Here is a 16,957-nt window from a genome sequence, read left to right on the forward strand (position 1 = left end):
ACTGAGTGAGCGATGGGGGAGCAGTACCAGGTGAGGTCAGTGCAGTGGGCAAGGGCTAGGCCTTGCTCAGTCTTGTTGAGAATGGTGAGGAGTCTGAATTTTATTCTCTGTGTGACGGGAGATCTTTAGACAGTTTTTAAACAGTAGGGGAAAGCTAAGATCTATTTTATCTTATTTTTTTAAATCTTTTCCCCAAATAAAGTATACTCTAATAAAAATTAATTTTAAAAAGGAATATATAATTTTAAAAAAAGGAAAAAATATTTTCCTTTATAATATTTATTTACTGAAGTATAGTTTTTTGGTTTTTTTTTTTTTAATTTGGCTGTACAGGGTCTTAGTTGTGGCACACAGCATCTTTTAGTTATAGTGGGATCTCTTTCGTTGCAGCATGCAAACTCTTAGTTGTGGCATGTGGGATCTAGTCCCTTGACCAGGGATCAAACCCAGGCCCCTGCTTTGGGAGCATGGAGTCTTAGCCACTGGACCACTAAGGCAGTCTCTATTGAAATATAGTTGATTTACAATAATGTGTTAGTTTCTGGTCTATGGCAAAGTGATTCAGTTATATAAATATATGTGTGTGTGTGTGTGTTATATGTATGTGTGTGTATTCTTTTTCATATTCTTTTCCATTATGGTTTATTACTGGATACTGAATATAGTTCCTGTGCTATACAATAGGTTCTTGTTTTTGTATATATAAGTTTTATTTTTTGGCCACATTGTGCCACATATGGACTCTTAGTTCCAAAACCAGGGAACAAACCTGTGCCCTCTGCAGTGGAAGCGTGGAGTCTTAACCACTGGACTGCTAGGGAAGTCCCAAGACCTCCTTTTAAAACTATCCAACAGGGTAAAGAAAATAGGTCAGAAGGAGAGAAAAAGATTTTTCTACTGTGAAGAGGTAAAGCAGTATGTTAGCACTGTCCTGGTTGCAATAAGGAAAAAAAATCCCATCTCACCCCAACTTTAACAAAAAAAAGCCATGTAGAGGTTTGCAAAGCTGGTAATGATTCATTCATTCAACATATATGGTGGTCACTGGGGCTGATCACAGATATTTCGTGAGATTGAAAGTCTCCACCCAGTTGAATTCAGGCTTGGTCATATGATCTTCTTTGGCCAATGAAATGTGAGCAGAAATGACACGTGTCACTTCTGGTTAGAGGTACTTAAGAGCTGGTACATGAGTCTCCATTTTCTTTCCCTACTCCAGTGAATCCTGGTGCCTTATGTTGTAATAATAGCACCTGGAGACAAAAAATACTCAGTCAGCCTGAGCCTCTGGTGATGACCATGAGCGGAGTGCCTCTGCCAACCCACAGTGAACAGGCAGCATAAAACAAGAAATAAATCTTTGCTGTCTCTAGTCACTGGGATTTAAGGGTTGTTGCTGCAGTGTAACCCAGCCTATCCTTACCATTACAATAAATGTTTAATTTACACAAGCACGATTTGGGACTTCCCTGGTGGTCCAGTGGTTAAGACTCTGAGTTCCCAATGCAGGGAATGCAGGTTCAATTCCTGGTCAAGGAACTAAGGTCTCACATGCTGCAAGGCACAGCCAAAAAAAACTACAAGCACTATTCAAGGCCTTCATTGTAGGATGTGGGATAGATCAAGGAATCAAAAGAGGAGCTGCAGGAACCAGAGCCTGAGAAACCAGAGTCAAGACTCCGGTGCCAGCTTCCTCCTTTCTATTTCTGCAACTCATCCCTGTTTACCTCTGCTTTGCCATAATTACCCTCTTTGGTCTCTACACGTCCTTCATGTGCCGGGTAGCCACCAGCAGTCCCACCTTCACATCTTTCCAGGTCTGGGTCCCCCAGGCAAGTCTATTCTCTCTCAGCTTCAAATCAAGAAACCCTGGGGAAGGGCCTAGGGGTTCCTTTTGGGTCACATACCCACCTCTGGACCAATCTCTGTGCCCAAGGAAATGCGTAGCTAGGCCTGAGTCACTGCCCACGTCCACAGTGGAGTGGAGTGGAGGGAGGTAGGATGGGGTATGTTACCAAGTGGGAATAGGAAATATGTTTTGAAGTCCAAACTACCATCCATATCCCTAAAGGAAGTGGAAAGGCTAAGAGTGTACAAGTACATGAGAGAAGCCAAGGGAGAATGTAACTGAGCTGAGACTGGTGAAAGGCAAAGGAAAACGTGGCATATGTGTGATCATTCAAAGAGGAGAGAGGCAGACTACAGAGCCACAGGCTGGACAGCTCCCTAAGCTGGTATCAAGGAGGTACCTGTGGTGTAGTACTGCCATGTAATTGACAAAGCCTGGTGGAGACAGGATATGAGGAGGGGATGTTAAGTCAGATAAAGGATGTTGCTCTCTGTTTACTAATTTAGGGAACAGTGAGATGGACCTTCTGGGATGGGGAACAGGCTAAGTTTGGAAGAGCAAATACTGAACTAACCTGTATGCTCCATTACCATCTTCTCTGCATGAATCACTTATTGGTCTCCTTAACCAGTGAGCCCAACTAAGGTTTATACCCAACTCAAGACTGGTCCCAGGCAACCTCTTGTCAATTATAAGAGATGAAACCCACCAGCCATCCTGGTTGAGGTATGTATACCATGCTTGAGAGCTATGATACCAGGTTATCTGTCAAGGTTCTTTCAGACACCCCTACTGTGTACCAGATTCTTGGTTCTTTATATTTACTTTTTCTCTATAAATCAAACGAAAGGCCCCCAGGGCAACTGAAATGAACCAAAGGGAAAACAATGCATTTCTGTGTAAAGATGGGTGAGATCTGAAAGTTTAGAACAAACCATATGTATGTAACTATCCAACTTCCAATCCATCAGGGCCTTCCCAAGACCCACAAGTAAGAGGAAAATATTCTCCTGGCCCAAATGCAAATTCTCTTAACACTTGTTGGTTCTTGGAAAATTTTCCACAGACACCAAGAATCCTGGTCACCAGTTGGGCATGTGCATGGCTCTTTGTTGGCAATAAAATTCCAAAGATGCCAGGGACTTCCCTGGTGGTCCAGAGGCTAAAACTCTGTGCTCCCAATGCAGGGGACCTAGGTTCAAACCCTGGTCGGGGAACTAGATCCCACTAGGCTGAAGCTAAGACCTGGCACTGCCAAATAAATAAACAAAAAGAAATATTTTTAAAAACTTCCAAAGGCTATTGCACAGTCAAATCTACCCCACCTCCCACCCTCTTGAAATCCCTTGGACAACTCACACTCACACACACACACATAACATGACACACACACACAATACAAAATGACAGCCTCTCCAGGTGGCGACTTAAGGGCCTGATCCTCCCTTCTCTCATTCTTCCCAGGACTCATGCTCCCTGCAGATAATATACACCCCAAAGAGGACAGCTCTCTTTAAAAGGAAGGGGAGGACTGAGCCATTACTAGCCCGGTGAGACCATCACTTGTCAGCTACCCTTCAAATTAAGACCCAGCAGGAAGAAGGGCACAAAAGCTACCTCCCCGCAGGCAGGCAGGATTAATAAACAAAAATCAGGGCAACAGAAGAGCAGCAATGTAAGCTGATATTTTTCACTTCCTTGAGGATACTTACCCCTGTTTATAAACAAACATGGTGCATATGGGCCAGCTGGGAGATCTGGGGAAAAGGAAGGGGCCCAGAGGAGCAATGGCTCTTGGAATGTCACCAAGAATGATGCTGGTCAAAAATCTTGTCTCATAGACCGGGAGCTGGAGAAAGGCATGGCAACCCACTCCAGTATTCTTGCCTGGAGAATCCCATGGACAGAGGAGCCTGGTGGGCTACAGTCCATGGGGTCACAAAGAGTCAGACATGACTTGGCTACTAAACAACAACAGACTGGAAGCAGGGCCCTAGTGTGGTTATGAGTTGCCCTTAGGACTCTGCGGCAGGTCAGATCAGCACTTGGACTAGAACCTGGCATCCTTCCTCTCAACAGTTCAACTGAAACATTCACCAGGCTCCTACCCTGTACCACACACAGTGCCAGGAACGAAATCATTAACCCACCTGAACCCTCCATTAACAGGATCACATTTCTGCATTCCACTTTTCAGAGCAGGCCCCAAAGAAAAGCAAGCTTATATTTAAGAGTGTATGCTTTTTTCTTTTTTCCATTTGTGTTGCTATAGTTGGGGAATATCTCGAGAACAACCCACATTCCTTCCAGACTCCTCCAAGTGTCCATCCCTGACCCAGAGCACACAGATTTCACACTCCAAATCCCAACCCTAGGACTCAGCTAGATCTTCAGCTATCAATCCAGGACTCTGTTTTAACATAAGACTTTCACTTTCTAAAGACTAACATTTTTTTAAAGATGTGCAATGTGGAAAAGTGGCATTTTTCGGCACGTGTGTGTGTGCTTAATCACTCAGTCATGTCTGACTCTTTGTGACCCCATGGACTGTAGCCCACCAGGCTCCTCTGTCCATGGGGTTTCTCCAGGCAAGAATACTGGAGTGGATTGCCACGCCCTCCTCCAGGGGATCTTCCGAACCCAGGGATCGAACCGAGGTCTCCCACATTTCAGGCAGATTCTTTACCATCTGAGCCAACAGGGAAGCCCAAGAATACTGGAGTGGGTAGCCTAACCCTTCTCCAGGGGATCTTCCCGACCCAGGAATTGAAGTGGAGTCTCCTGCATTGCAGGCAGATTCTTTATCAGCTGAGCTACCAGGGAAGCCCATTTTTCAGCATAGCTATTGGTTATTTAAAATTATTGTTGAATTAGGACTCTCTTTTTCCCCATGCAGTGAGTTGGAGTTTTGGTCTACTAACCCAGCAAGTGGCTTCCTTGGTGGTTCAGTGGTAAAGAATCCATCTGTCAAGGCAGGAGACTAGGGTTTAATCCCTGGGTCAGAAAGATCCCCTAGAGTAGAAAATGGCAACCCACTGCAGTATTCCTGCCTAGAAAATCCCATGGACAGAGGAGCCTGGTGGGCTACAGTCTATGGAGTCACAAGAGTCAGACACAACTTAGTGACTAAACAACAACAACCCAGTTAAGTAGTGGGAAACTCTGGGTCCATTTAGCCAACATCCTGGGTCTCAGACAAAATTCTGTCCAGGGACTTTCTTAGTGGTCCAGTGGCTAAGACTCTGAGCTCCCAGTGCAGGGGGCCCAGGTTCCATCTCTAGTCAGAGAACTAGATCCCACACGCTGAACTAAAGATTCCACGTGCCACAACTAAGACCAGGTAATCAAATACATAAATAAATATCAAAAAATTTCTGTCCAGAGACAATGAGGCAACACCTGCTCCTTGGAATAAATGCTTCAAGACAGTGCATTCTCCCAAGAAGGCACAGAGCACACTCTGTGTGCCCCTAAGTCCCTCCAGTGCACATGAATTTACCTTCCACAGTTTGAAATTCTTTCATACCTAGGCCTTGAGTTGTTTGGAAAGAAAACAACGTATTTTAAAGAAGGCAAGCAGCCCAGGCCTAAATGAGCTTCCATGTTCCATGCAGTTATCAACCAGGTTTTAACAAAGCCAACTTTGTTGTTGTTGTTTAGTTGCTAAGTCATGTTCTGGCTCTTTGTGACCCCACAGACTGTAGCCCACCAGGCTCCTCTGTCCATGGGATTTTCCAGGCAAAAATACTGGAGTGGGTTGCCATTTTCTCCTTCAGGGGATCTTCTCGACCCAGGAGTGGAATATGCATCTCCTGCACTGCAAGAGGATTCTTTACCACTGAGCCACCAAGGAAGCCCTAAGGGCTACCTTGCTACTGCACTAATATTTCTTCCTTAATTCTTCTTAGCTAAGTGAAGGGAGTTAAGAAGAAGACAGCTGGCAAGAGAGAAGGATCTCATATTGGTTCCCATTCCAAGAGCTTTGCCCATTGGACACAAGCCTGTCCCAATGTCCACTAACCTCTGTCCCCAGAGAATAACCCTGACCAGCTCCCTGGCTTATCGCAGGGCCTCTGACCTCATTCAACACAACCAAGGTACTGAGGGCACTGAGATGCCAGGGACTTCACAAAAGAGCCTTGGGAGGGGGCAAGAGGTGGGAGAGGAAGAAAAGCCACCACCACTGCCCTCAAAATGCTCACAGTCCATGGCAACACAGCTACAAACACAGCTGGCTGTCCCCAGACACCATCAGCTTGTCTTGACGCCTCTGGTTGGAAGAAAGATACTCCATCCCCATTCTCAGAACAAAGCGATAGGTCTTCCTTACACATTCTTTCATGTGACACAGGCTTACCAAATCATGAAAAGATTGCCTACAGGAAAAGGGATTTGTGGACAAAATCATAGGACTTCATACTAGACGTCTTGAAAGCTTGAAAGACATCACTTTAGGTCAAGGGCCGGCAGAGGTGGAAAAGGCACTGACCTCAAAATCCAGTGCCTGTGTTTTTCTCCAGCTCACCTCCTGCCCTGAGGCAAGGCACACTCCACCAAGAGTTTTACAAACGAGGGAAGGACTGGTTCAGCAGTTTTTATTAGCAGTAAAACCCACAGTTTCCAAATTACATTTGATCTAGAACCCCAATATATAAAATAAAGAAAAGGGGTCAGGGCTGCAAGCCCAGAGCCAACCCACTAACGCTAGGTGGTCACCAGGGCAGCCAGTTTGAAATCTATAGGAATAACATCTGAAAGCTCCTTCCAGAATTTGTACACCCTTGCTTGGAGGACAGAAGGAGGGGATTCTCGTTGACTGAATGCTTTCTGCCGTGCCTGGCAATTTATCAGTCAAGGATCATTGAAATCTCTGCAATAGCAACATGAGTTCAACTAGTGCTTGTGAACTAGTATCTCCTGGGATCTGAGCTGTGAAATGGGACATTGGCAAGAGGCAGAACTGGGTTTTGAATCAAGGGTTTTCTGGCTCCAAACATGGGATTTCTACTCTTTGTTAAGGGGTGTGCGGAAATGTGGGCTTAATCAATAATCTCCTTGAATGGTAAATACAAACATATGTGCATATATGCCTAGGAAAACACATCTTGACAATACACCTCTCAAAATTATCATTAGCTGGGCTTTCCAGGTGGCGCTAGCAGTAAAGAACCTGCCTGCCAATTCAGGATACAAGAGAAGCGGATTTGATGTGTAGGTAGGGAAGATCCCCTGGAGGAGGGCATGGCAACCCACTCCATTATTCTTGCCTGGAGAATCCCATGGACAGAGGAGCCTGGTGGGCTACAGTCCTTGGGGCAGAAAAGAGTCAGCCACAATTGAAGTGACTTAGCATGCACACACATATGGTAGCCATATAGATGATTTTCAGTCTATCTGGTTTATATTTTCTAATTTTCCTATAATGAATAAGTATTTTATACAAAACAGGTACTGCTTATTAGAACGGTTTTAACAATTCACAACTGACACATGTTGGGTTTCTGTAGAATTGGGGGCTGGAGGGATAGGTGTTATCTCTGAACTTTTGGAGTTGACAGTGAGAATAACAACCCCAAATTCCGAAAACTCTCCCTTGGAATAGAGGGCCCTGGGCTAAGGAGCAGTTCTCATGGTCACTTAACAGCTGGGGAAGGAGAGGGTGGGACGAATTGGGAGAGTAGAATGGACATATATACATAACTATGGCTCAGACAGTAAACAATCTGCAACACAGGAGGCCTGGGTTCCACCCCTGGGTTGGGAAGATTCCCCTGGAGGAGGGCACAACAACTATCATTCTTGCCTGGAGAATCCACACGGTCCGAGAAGCCTGGCGGGCTACAGTGCATGGGGTTGCAAAGAGTTGGACATGACTGAGCAATTAAGCACACATATGTAAATAGCTAGTGGGAAGCTGCCGTATTACACAGGGAGCTCAGGCCAGTACTTTGTGATGACCTAGAGGCATGGAAGGGAGGGGGCAGGGAGGCTCCAGAGGGAGAGGATATTTGTACACTTATAGCTGATTCATGTTGTTGTACAGCAGAAACCAACACAACACTGAAAAGCAATTATCCTTCAATTAAAAATAAATAAATAAACAAAACATTCTCTGAAATGAAACTGTTCACTTCTGGGAAGTATGGTTGTTTTTGAAAATAACAGCAAGTCCCTAAGACCCCACCCAAACCTATGTCTCTCTTCTCCACTCCTCTCAGTGGCCTCATATACAGGCTGAGGGTGCGAATAAAATTAAAGATGATAACACGGACCCCTTATGGACCCCAGAAAGCCTGGCTCCTCAGTGTTCCAGCCCAGCCCAGCAGGACCTATGGAGAGTGAGCCCTCCAGCCTGGCCAACTCAACTCTCTGGCCCCACCCTGAAGTCCCACCAAAGCCACTTGAAAATATGACAATCACAGCACTACTTCAGGAGAAAAAAATAAACAAACCACCCAGAAGGCAAGACAGGCCTTGATCGGGCATGAGGTGGGGCCAGCCTTGCCAACCACTTCCCTGGGTTATTCATGCCAGCCCTGCCCGCAGAAATCTTCTAAATATTTAACGTGCCACCTCTAGGTACAGCACAAACCCCCAGCAGGCGGCAACAGCTGCAGACAGCCCCGCAAGGAATAAACGACTCGGGGGGCTGAAAGGCACATACACTGGCTTTGGGAGGAAAGCCCAGAATGGTGGCCGGGAGACAATGCTGAGCACTGCTTTAGAAAGCGGCCCCTGACCGGCTTCTTTGAAAATCAGGAAAGAAGGGTAGGAGATGGGAGGTGTTTCCAAACGTGGAGGGTGATGGTGCAGAATCAATCAGAGTCGGGAGCCCTTCTTTCTCAGACAAAGAAAAAACCAGAATCGCACCACCTGGCCCCCCTTCCCAGACCAATTTCACCCCGGTTCCCCGAGCAGGTGGCAAATCTGACTCAGGAGAGGCTGGTCAACGAAGGGGAGGAACTCGAATAGATGGCTATGTCTACCTCCAAAGGAGGGCAAATCCACGAGAGAAGGAACTCTTCAAAGGTCTAGTCAGCTCTGGGGCTTGTCAGAGCAGAAAACGCCCCCCACGCCCACCCGCGATGACTTCGCGCAGGCCTCACCCCGGATGACTCTGCGCTCTCCTGCAAGGCCGGGGAGGTGTCATCGCCACCGTCAGGGTGGCCGTCTGTCACTTGGAAATTTCCCGGAGATACCTGTCTATCTCTCTCTCTCCTTCAAACCCCCCGCCAAAGGACTCAGAGAGGGGACGCGAGATTCAGAGGTGTCCTTCCCCGTCCCACTTCCCTTGGCCGCTGTCAATTTGAAAACCCTAAAAAGGAGTCTTTTTCAACCCCGTGGGGAGCCCCGCCTCTGCCTCTCTGCCCTTCTCCGCTTCTACCCCTCCAGGCAGCGCCCAGGCTCTGCTGTCAATTTCACCCGACAAAAGCGTAGCGGCCGGGCGATCCCAGGCCAGCGTTTCTCCCCCAAGGAGAGGGACGCGTGTCCCCGCGGCGCGCCCACTCGGGGCATCTACCAAGCCCATCAAGCGGGGGAACAAAGCGGCCGGGCGCGGCGACACGCGGCCCCCGGCGCAGCCCCGTGCGCCCCAGCCCTCGCGGCCCCACTCGCCGGTCCCCCGCGTCCCGGGCCCGGCCCCGCAGGGCAGCAGCCGCGTCCTGCGCCGCCCGATCGCTCGCGACCTCGGCAGCTACTGTACCTGCTAAATTTAGCGGCCGCCGGGTATTAATAGCCGGAGCCGCCCGGGCCGGCGTTCTGCAGGGGCGCGCGCAGCCCCCGGGGCCGGCGGCGGCGAAGGAGGGAAAGGAAGGAAGGAAGGGACGCGGGGAAGGAGGCCACTTACACCACCAGCCTGGAGATGATCCATGCCACCATGGCGGGGGCCGGGCGGGCGCGGCTCGGCGACGCGGGGCGGCTCGGCTGCGGCGCTCGGGGTACGTCCGTCCGCGCACGGCCGCCGCCGCCAGACTGAACGCGCCCGCCGCCCTGCCCGGCGCTCGCGCGTCGGCGCAGCCGCGGCACGTTCCGGCGGCGGCCCCAGCCCCCCGGGGCACCGCGGGCCCGCGGCGATTGGGCGGCGAGCGGCTCGGGCACCCGCGGGACCCGCCCCGCCCCGCTGGCCCCGGGTCCCCCGGCTACATTCGGGCGGCTCCTCCGCGCACCCCGGTGCCCCCGCCATTCACAAGGGGACCCTGCGGTGGCCTAGTGGGCAGGGCAGAGACCCCGGGGCCGCCCCACTTTCTGTGCTCCGGAGGAGAAACTGAGGCGTGGACTTTGGGAACCTGTGTCCACCTGTTCTCATTGGAATACAGTCATCCCTCGCCCGGATACTGCGCTGGCCTCGTAAGGGACTTAGCTGTATCCACATCTGACTGCTCCAGTTGTCCCCCACAAGGCGTTATCTGCCTAAGAAACAAATCTGGGCCTGTGTCTCCTGTGGTTAAAATTCTGAAGAGTTCCTACAAAATCTGGTCTCTGCCTACAAACTCACAGCTACCACCATGGCCCAGATCCCTCCTCCGGGCCTTTTTTACTTCAGGCATTTTGGACTTAGACCACGTTGTCCCCTTTCCTCTGTTTATACACTCCATGCCTTGTCTCTTTCTTCAAGGCTCAGATAAGGGTTATTTCCTAAGGACAGCCTTTCCTGGAGGCTGTGTCAAAGTGGCTCCATGTGACCAGGAGGAAGAGAGAAGCTGGTATTGCCTAGCGCCAGTGCTCTGCGGAGCCATTTTGGAGTCTTAAGCAAAAGGGAAAATGTGCATCTATAGCGTTTGTTTTGTTTTTAAACATTGCACTAAATGTGATTTATCTTGATAACTGCGTCTTGTGGCACTCCCTTACATTTTGCCACTGAAAAAGTGCCTCAACCTTCTCACCCAAATCCTGGCCCTTAAAATAGACGTGCTCCCTGGTACATTGTTCCATGTGAGCTTGAAAAACCTTTGTCTACTGCGCCTGCCCTTGGCTGCTGATTTCCTCACTGCCTCCATGGTGTCTTCTGAGAGCCTCTCCTCTGCTGATGCGATGTCATGTATAATTCAGTGTCAGATGCCAGAGACACAGGAAAGCCTTCCTTAAAGGAAACTTGCCCAAGACAGCTCCCTAGCAGAGGACAGAAGACCTCAGACCTTGTAAAGAGGCTGGAAATGCTCCTTCAGAGGGAGCAGAGAGACAGCAAGGGTGCAATACAGGCAGAAAAAAGACCTTGCCCACTATAAGGGAATGGGAGACAAGACATTCTCTTTGATAAGGGGCCTCCAAAGAGCGCATGGGCTTTTCCAGGTGGCTCAGTCAGTGAAGAACCCGCCTGCAGTGCAGGAGACTTGAGTTCGATCCCTGGGTTGGGAAGATTCCCTGGGGAGGGAAATGGCAGCCGACTCCAGTATTTCTGCTGGGAAATCCCATGGACAGAGGAGCCTGGTGGGCTACAGTCCACAGGGTCACCAGAGTTGGACACAGCTTAGCATCTAAACCACCAAAGAAGCCATAAAATACCTGTAATAGAGTTGTTGTTTAACGTTGTTTTGACCCAGGTTTGAGGCCCAGCAGGGACTAGTCAGTTCCCCTTCGTCGGCAGCCAAATAAGTCCACACCCCACCACCTGCCTTATCAGACTCTGGCACAGGCCACCATAACCCAGCTTATCGCTCCGGGGCCAAGTACCAGATGGCCAGGGACAGCTTCTTTGTCCTCGAGCCCACCAAAATTATTCAAATTAGGCAGTCCTAAACCTGCTTATCCTGCCTTGCTTTTTCCTTCCCACGGAAACCACAATTTCCCTCCGTCTGTCTGCCTTGTCATCCACCCCCATATTTACAGCAAGTAGCCCTATGTGCAGGGTGTGCTCTGTCCAGGGAACCGTGAGTATAACAAAACTGTAAAACTTTTTGCTTTCTTCCTCCTGATTCAGCCTCATCATACCTTACTTAAGGTAATATGGTGAACATAGTTGTTGTTGTGCAGCTGCTAAGTCATGTCTGACTCTTTGTGACCCCATGGACTGTAGCCCACCAGGCTCCTCTGTCCATGGGATTTCCCAGGCAAGAATACTGGAGTGGGTTGCCATTTCCTTCTCCAGGGGATCTTCCCGGATCAGGGATCAAATGGATGTCTCCTGCATTGATAAATGGATTCTTTACCACTGAGCCACCAGAGAAGCCCAGTGAAAACAGTACCCCAGAGGAAAAAGCTTGGAATACCTTACTAGGCAGGTCAGGACAGTACCCAGCTAGTAGAAATTTCCTCCATCCCCTCCCCGCACCCGGGTCAGAAAATGCTGTTAGTGATGTTGGGGAGTGGATAAGGGAGGAAAACTGTAGTTTAAAGAGAGACTTTGGTGGGAAATTAGAGAAGCTGGTCACATGCTATTTCTCTCCTAGTTGTTGTTGTTTAGTTGCTAAGTCATGTCCGGCTCTTTTGTGACCACATGGACTGTAGCCTGCCAGGCGCCTCTGTCCGTGGGATTTCCCAGGCAAGAATACTGGAGTGGGTTTGCCAATTCCTTCTCCAGGGGATCTTCCCGGTCCAGGGATTGAACCTGCGTCTCCTGCATTGGCAGGAGGGTTCTTTACCACTGAGCCACCAGGGAAGCCCTTCTTTCATGAAGATGCCCCCTATTCCTAGAAATAGAATTCTCAGGTTTGACTGATGCACACAACTGGACATTTTCATTAATGAAATGAGACTGTTCTTGGGATTAAAATATTTGAAGGTCTTTCTGTTATCTGAAGAGTACCAAAAAGCTAGTGAGACCAGCCAAATTTCATTCAAGGGTTGAGAAAAAAAACATGTTCAACAGCACAAACAGGAAGGGGAAGGAAAAGAACAGAGAGAGAAGAAAGTTGCTTTTCTATTTCTTTCTATCTCTTTCAGGGTAACTGTTACATGTATTAACTCTCCTTCGTAGACTCCTTCCAGTTTGCCCTTGACCCTGGAAAACTTCAGGCCAGGGGAATAGATAGAGCCTGTGAAACAATGAGATTCTTACAGCCCTATCAGCTGGTTCGCTTTAAGTTATTTCTCACATGAATTACTGTTGCCCTGGATACTTAGGTGGATACTTACGATCTGTTTTCCCCCAGTACCCTTTCTTCTGGGAAGATCAATCCATTTTGCATTGAGGAGTGATTTTCCCTATCCTCCAATCTTTTTTTTTTTAATTAAAGTTTATAGCTAATTTACAATGTTGTGTTAATTGTCTGGTCCTTCAAGTGTCATTTTCTCACAGGTCCTTGCTACCTTGACTGGCCACGGGTAAGCATTGGACACGAGCTGAGCCAAAATTCTCCCCTGGGATTTTTAAAGTTGAAAATAGGAAAGAGAGACTTCAATTTTTCATCCATTTATATGAAACTCTAGTCAAGACAAAACCTTTGGCTCTGCAAATTCTAGCTTCCTACCTAAACTATCAGAGTAACAGAAAATACATCAGTGTTTCCCAGATGCCAGGAATGGGGGAAGGGAATTGACTGCAAAAGGGCAAGAAGGAACTTTTGGGTGATGAAAAAAAATTGGCAATGATAGCATTTTCAGTGAGAAATATTAAGACAATATAGTGCACTTTTCATAAAGCTAATGTATGCCATCTAAAAGACCATCTCTTATTCTGAGATTGCCTTTTATACCTTTGGGGTTCCTAATATGTCCTTTCTTTTGTGACATCATGGTGATAGCAATTAGTGGTTGTTATTTTATCAATGTCCTTCCTGGCAAAGTAAAAAACTACCAAACTAACGTCATTCCCTTCAGTTTCTTCCTTTTTTCTTTTTTTTAAGTGTCACTGTTGCTTGAAATTCAAAAGTCCAGGGGCCATTGCTCTGCCCTAGTCCTTGGGTATCATGGACTCAAGAGTTGCATATTTGGATACTTGACATTGTTGTAGGGTTTTGCGGTGTTTTTTTTTAAATTTTTCCATCTTCCCTTGTAAAACTAGAATATGTGTTGATTTACAATTTATAACCCACCTGTTTCCATAAAGATTCAAGGCTGCAAGACAGTTTTTCCTCTGGCATCCCCCCAGACTCTTGTAACAGTTACTGAGTCAGATGGAGTGCCGACAGGATTCAAGCAGCAGGAGTGGGAGGATGAGGCATGATCTTGCGCTATCTATTGCAGGCAGAGCTGCCACATTGCCATTTGGCAGAGCTCAGAAGGGAAAGGCAGAGATTGAGACCAGGGGCCCTTGGCACATGTCCAGGCCCAGCCCTCAACTGTGGACCGGCAGCTGCAGGTTCTGTCTCCTGGCATGTGGTTCTTCAGACATCTATCTTTAGGCTGTAAAGCTTTGACGTAGGCCACACTCTTCCTTCAGGTGACTGGGTGCTCTTGTCACCCCCCTTATAAATGACTACCCGTGGTAGGACCCCAAAACTTCTTGGGAGAATAATGTAGCAGAGGAGTTAAGAGTCTGATCTCTGGAGGAATAGTGCCTGGATTGAACCCTAGTTCTGCCTCTTACTAGGTATATCATGTCCTTGGGCAAGCTACCAAACCTTCCTAGGCCTCTGTCTTCTCATATGTAAAGTGAGGGTGATAGCAGTAGAACATACGTCATGAGGTGGTCATGAAACAGGGCCTGGGGACTTCCCTAGTGGTCAGTGGCTAAGACTCTGCACTCTCAATATAGGGAGCCCAGGTTCGATCCCTGGTCAAGGAACTAGATCCCATGTGCCCCAACTAAGAGTTCACCCGCTACAATTCAAGATGCCACGTGCTGAAACTGAGACCTGGCACAGCCCCCAGAAAAACACAAACAGGGCCTAGGAAAGGTCATATAAAACCACCCTGAGGTCTTCCCTGGTGGTTTAGTGGATAAGAACCCACCTGCCAGTGCCAGGGACACAGGTTTGGTCCCTGGTCTGGGAAGATTTCGCATACCGCAGAGCAACTAAGCCAGTGAGCCACAACTACTGAGCCCAAGCTCTACAGCCTGCAAGGTGCAACTACTGAGCCCACGTGCTGCAGCTACTGAAGCCCATGAGCCTAGAGCCTGTGCTCCGCAACAAGAGAAGCCACTGCAATGAGAAGCCTACACACTGCGAAAAGAGTAACTCCTGCTCATCACAACTAGAGAAAGGCCACTCAAAGCAATGAAGACCCAGGGCAGCCAAAAATAAAAATAATGATTTAAAAAAACCCACAATAAGATAGCCCACCCACCCAGGAGAACAACTAAAACGAAAAAGAATGACAATACCAAATGCTAATGAACAGGAAGCTCAAGTAGAATTCATACATTGTTGATGGGAATGAAAAATGACACAGCCACTTTGGAAAACATGTTGGCAGTTTATAAAATGCCAAATATTTTTTAAAAATTTCATTCATAAAATGAAGTATTTTAAAACACATACAATGCATAAATATTAGAAGATGCATGTCTTTACAAAAAAAGAAATATGTATTTACCAAATGGCCCAATATACATTTACCTTCTGGATATTTTACCTAGGAGAAATAAAAGCATATGATCACACAGACTTGTACGCAAATGTTCTCGTGCATGTGTGTGTTTAGTTGCTCAGTTGTGTCCAACTCTTTGTGACCCCATGAACTGTAGTCTGCCAGGCTCCTCCGACCATGGGATTCCCTAGGCAAGAATACTGAAGTGGGTAGCCATTCCCTTCTCCAGAGGAACTTCTTGACCCAGGGGTCAAACCCCAGTCTCCTGCATTGCAGGCAGATTCTTTACCACAGAGCCATAGTAGCATTATTTGTAACTACTAAAAATGTAAACAATGTAAATGGCCATCCACAGGTGGATGGATAAACAAAATGTGGTGTTTCCATACAATGAAATACTGCTCAGTTGTAAAAAGGCACAATCCACTGATACATGCAACAACATGGATGAATCTCAAAAAAACTTTATGCTAAGAAAAATTTAAAAAGCCAAGAACAAAAGGGTACATATCATGTTATTCATTTATAAAAAAAAAACTCTAGGGAAGACAAATCTAATCTAGAATGACAGAAAACAGACTGTTATATACATAGGGTGGTGAGAGAAGACTGGGGGAGAGCAGAAGGGAATTTTTAGATGATAGAAATGTTCTCTCTGTATATATTGTGATGGATGCAGCCTAGTGTATGCATTTTAAAAAATACAACCTGGGAAAGAGGGTCAAGAGGGAGGGGACATATGTATACCTATGGCTGATCCATGTTGAGGTAGGGCAGAAACTAAGACAATATTGTAAAAGCAATTATCCTCCAATTAAAATTTAAAAATAAAAAAAATACAACCAACCATATACTTAAAATGTATGAATTTTATTATGTGGAAATTATACCTCAGTAAATTGATTTTTAAAAATCTACCTGTTTGGGACTTCCTTGGTGGTCCAGTGGTTAAGAATCTGCCTTCAAAAAAAAAGAAAAGAAGAATCTGCCTTCCATAACAGGGGACACAGGTTTGATTCCTGGTTGGGGACCTAAGATCACACATGCCAAGGGGCAGCTAAGCCCCCGTGCCTCAACTAAAGAAGGCCCTGTGCTGCAACAAAGACCCAGTACAGCCAAAAGTAACAAAAATTAAAAGAAACACTACCTATTTGTATATAACATGATGCTCTAGCTGAAAACTGGGCTAAGGAAGGGAAGACAGATATAAAGTTGGGGAGAGTGAGAATGAGGTAGAACCCATGAGCCTGAGCTGAAACCCAAAAGGATGGACAGGAAGCCATATCAGTCACTCATCGCCTCCAGCTCTGATGAAGGGAATCCTGCAGGAGAAGCTGACCTCCTTTGTCATAGAGCTTAGCACACACCTGCTCAGCTGTCAGGGAAACTGAAAGAAGGAGCAGGACACGATGGAGAAGTGCAGGCCTGGATGGCTGCCCCAGTCACCAAGGCGAGAAGCAAGAGTGTGCAATAAAGCAACTGTCCTGACCTCCCACATGTAGGAAATAATAAGACTGCTGCTTCAGTTCGGCCCTCCAAATCTCAGGAAAAGTCTCTCATGGCCCAATTCAGCATAAACATCCAGGGAAGGGAATTCCAGGAAATTCAGCTTAGGCCAGCCAAGTGGACACATTACAAAGCCAACCTTGAATTTACAGTTTCATTGTCTTAAAGCTGGTAGGTAGTTCCGTAAGTGTTCAT

At 47.2% G+C, this 16,957-nt stretch overlaps 1 protein-coding gene and 1 long non-coding RNA gene across 16 annotated transcripts in view; both read right to left on the reverse strand.

The window, feature by feature from the left end:
- Nucleotides 1–9,858, reverse strand: part of REEP1 (receptor accessory protein 1) — a 127,425-nt gene extending 117,567 nt beyond the window's left edge. For 14 of the 15 annotated variants that reach the window (XR_014082752.1, XR_014082753.1, XR_014082751.1 and 11 more), the window contains exon 1: nucleotides 9,696–9,858. Coding sequence is in view for 12 of the 15 variants with exons in the window: in XM_081592879.1 (XP_081449005.1) it covers nucleotides 9,696–9,727 (32 nt within the window). In the remaining 3 variants the exon portion in view is untranslated. The remainder of the gene's footprint in view (nucleotides 1–9,695) is intronic. The other variant, XM_081592875.1, reaches the window with a different exon arrangement.
- LOC145546328 (uncharacterized) lies at nucleotides 298–8,684 on the reverse strand. The gene is made up of 4 exons (XR_014082756.1): nucleotides 7,680–8,684; nucleotides 4,503–4,925; nucleotides 3,095–3,762; nucleotides 298–482 (listed from the first exon to the last, which is right to left on the reverse strand). It is a non-coding gene; the product is annotated as an uncharacterized LOC145546328 (long non-coding RNA).
- Nucleotides 9,859–16,957: the final 7,099 nt, after the last annotated feature.

The sequence above is a fragment of the Giraffa tippelskirchi genome, chromosome 4 (assembly GCF_054371585.1).
Source record: "Giraffa tippelskirchi isolate mGirTip1 chromosome 4, T2T-mGirTip1v1.2.pri, whole genome shotgun sequence".
NCBI classification, from domain to species: domain Eukaryota; kingdom Metazoa; phylum Chordata; class Mammalia; order Artiodactyla; family Giraffidae; genus Giraffa; species Giraffa tippelskirchi.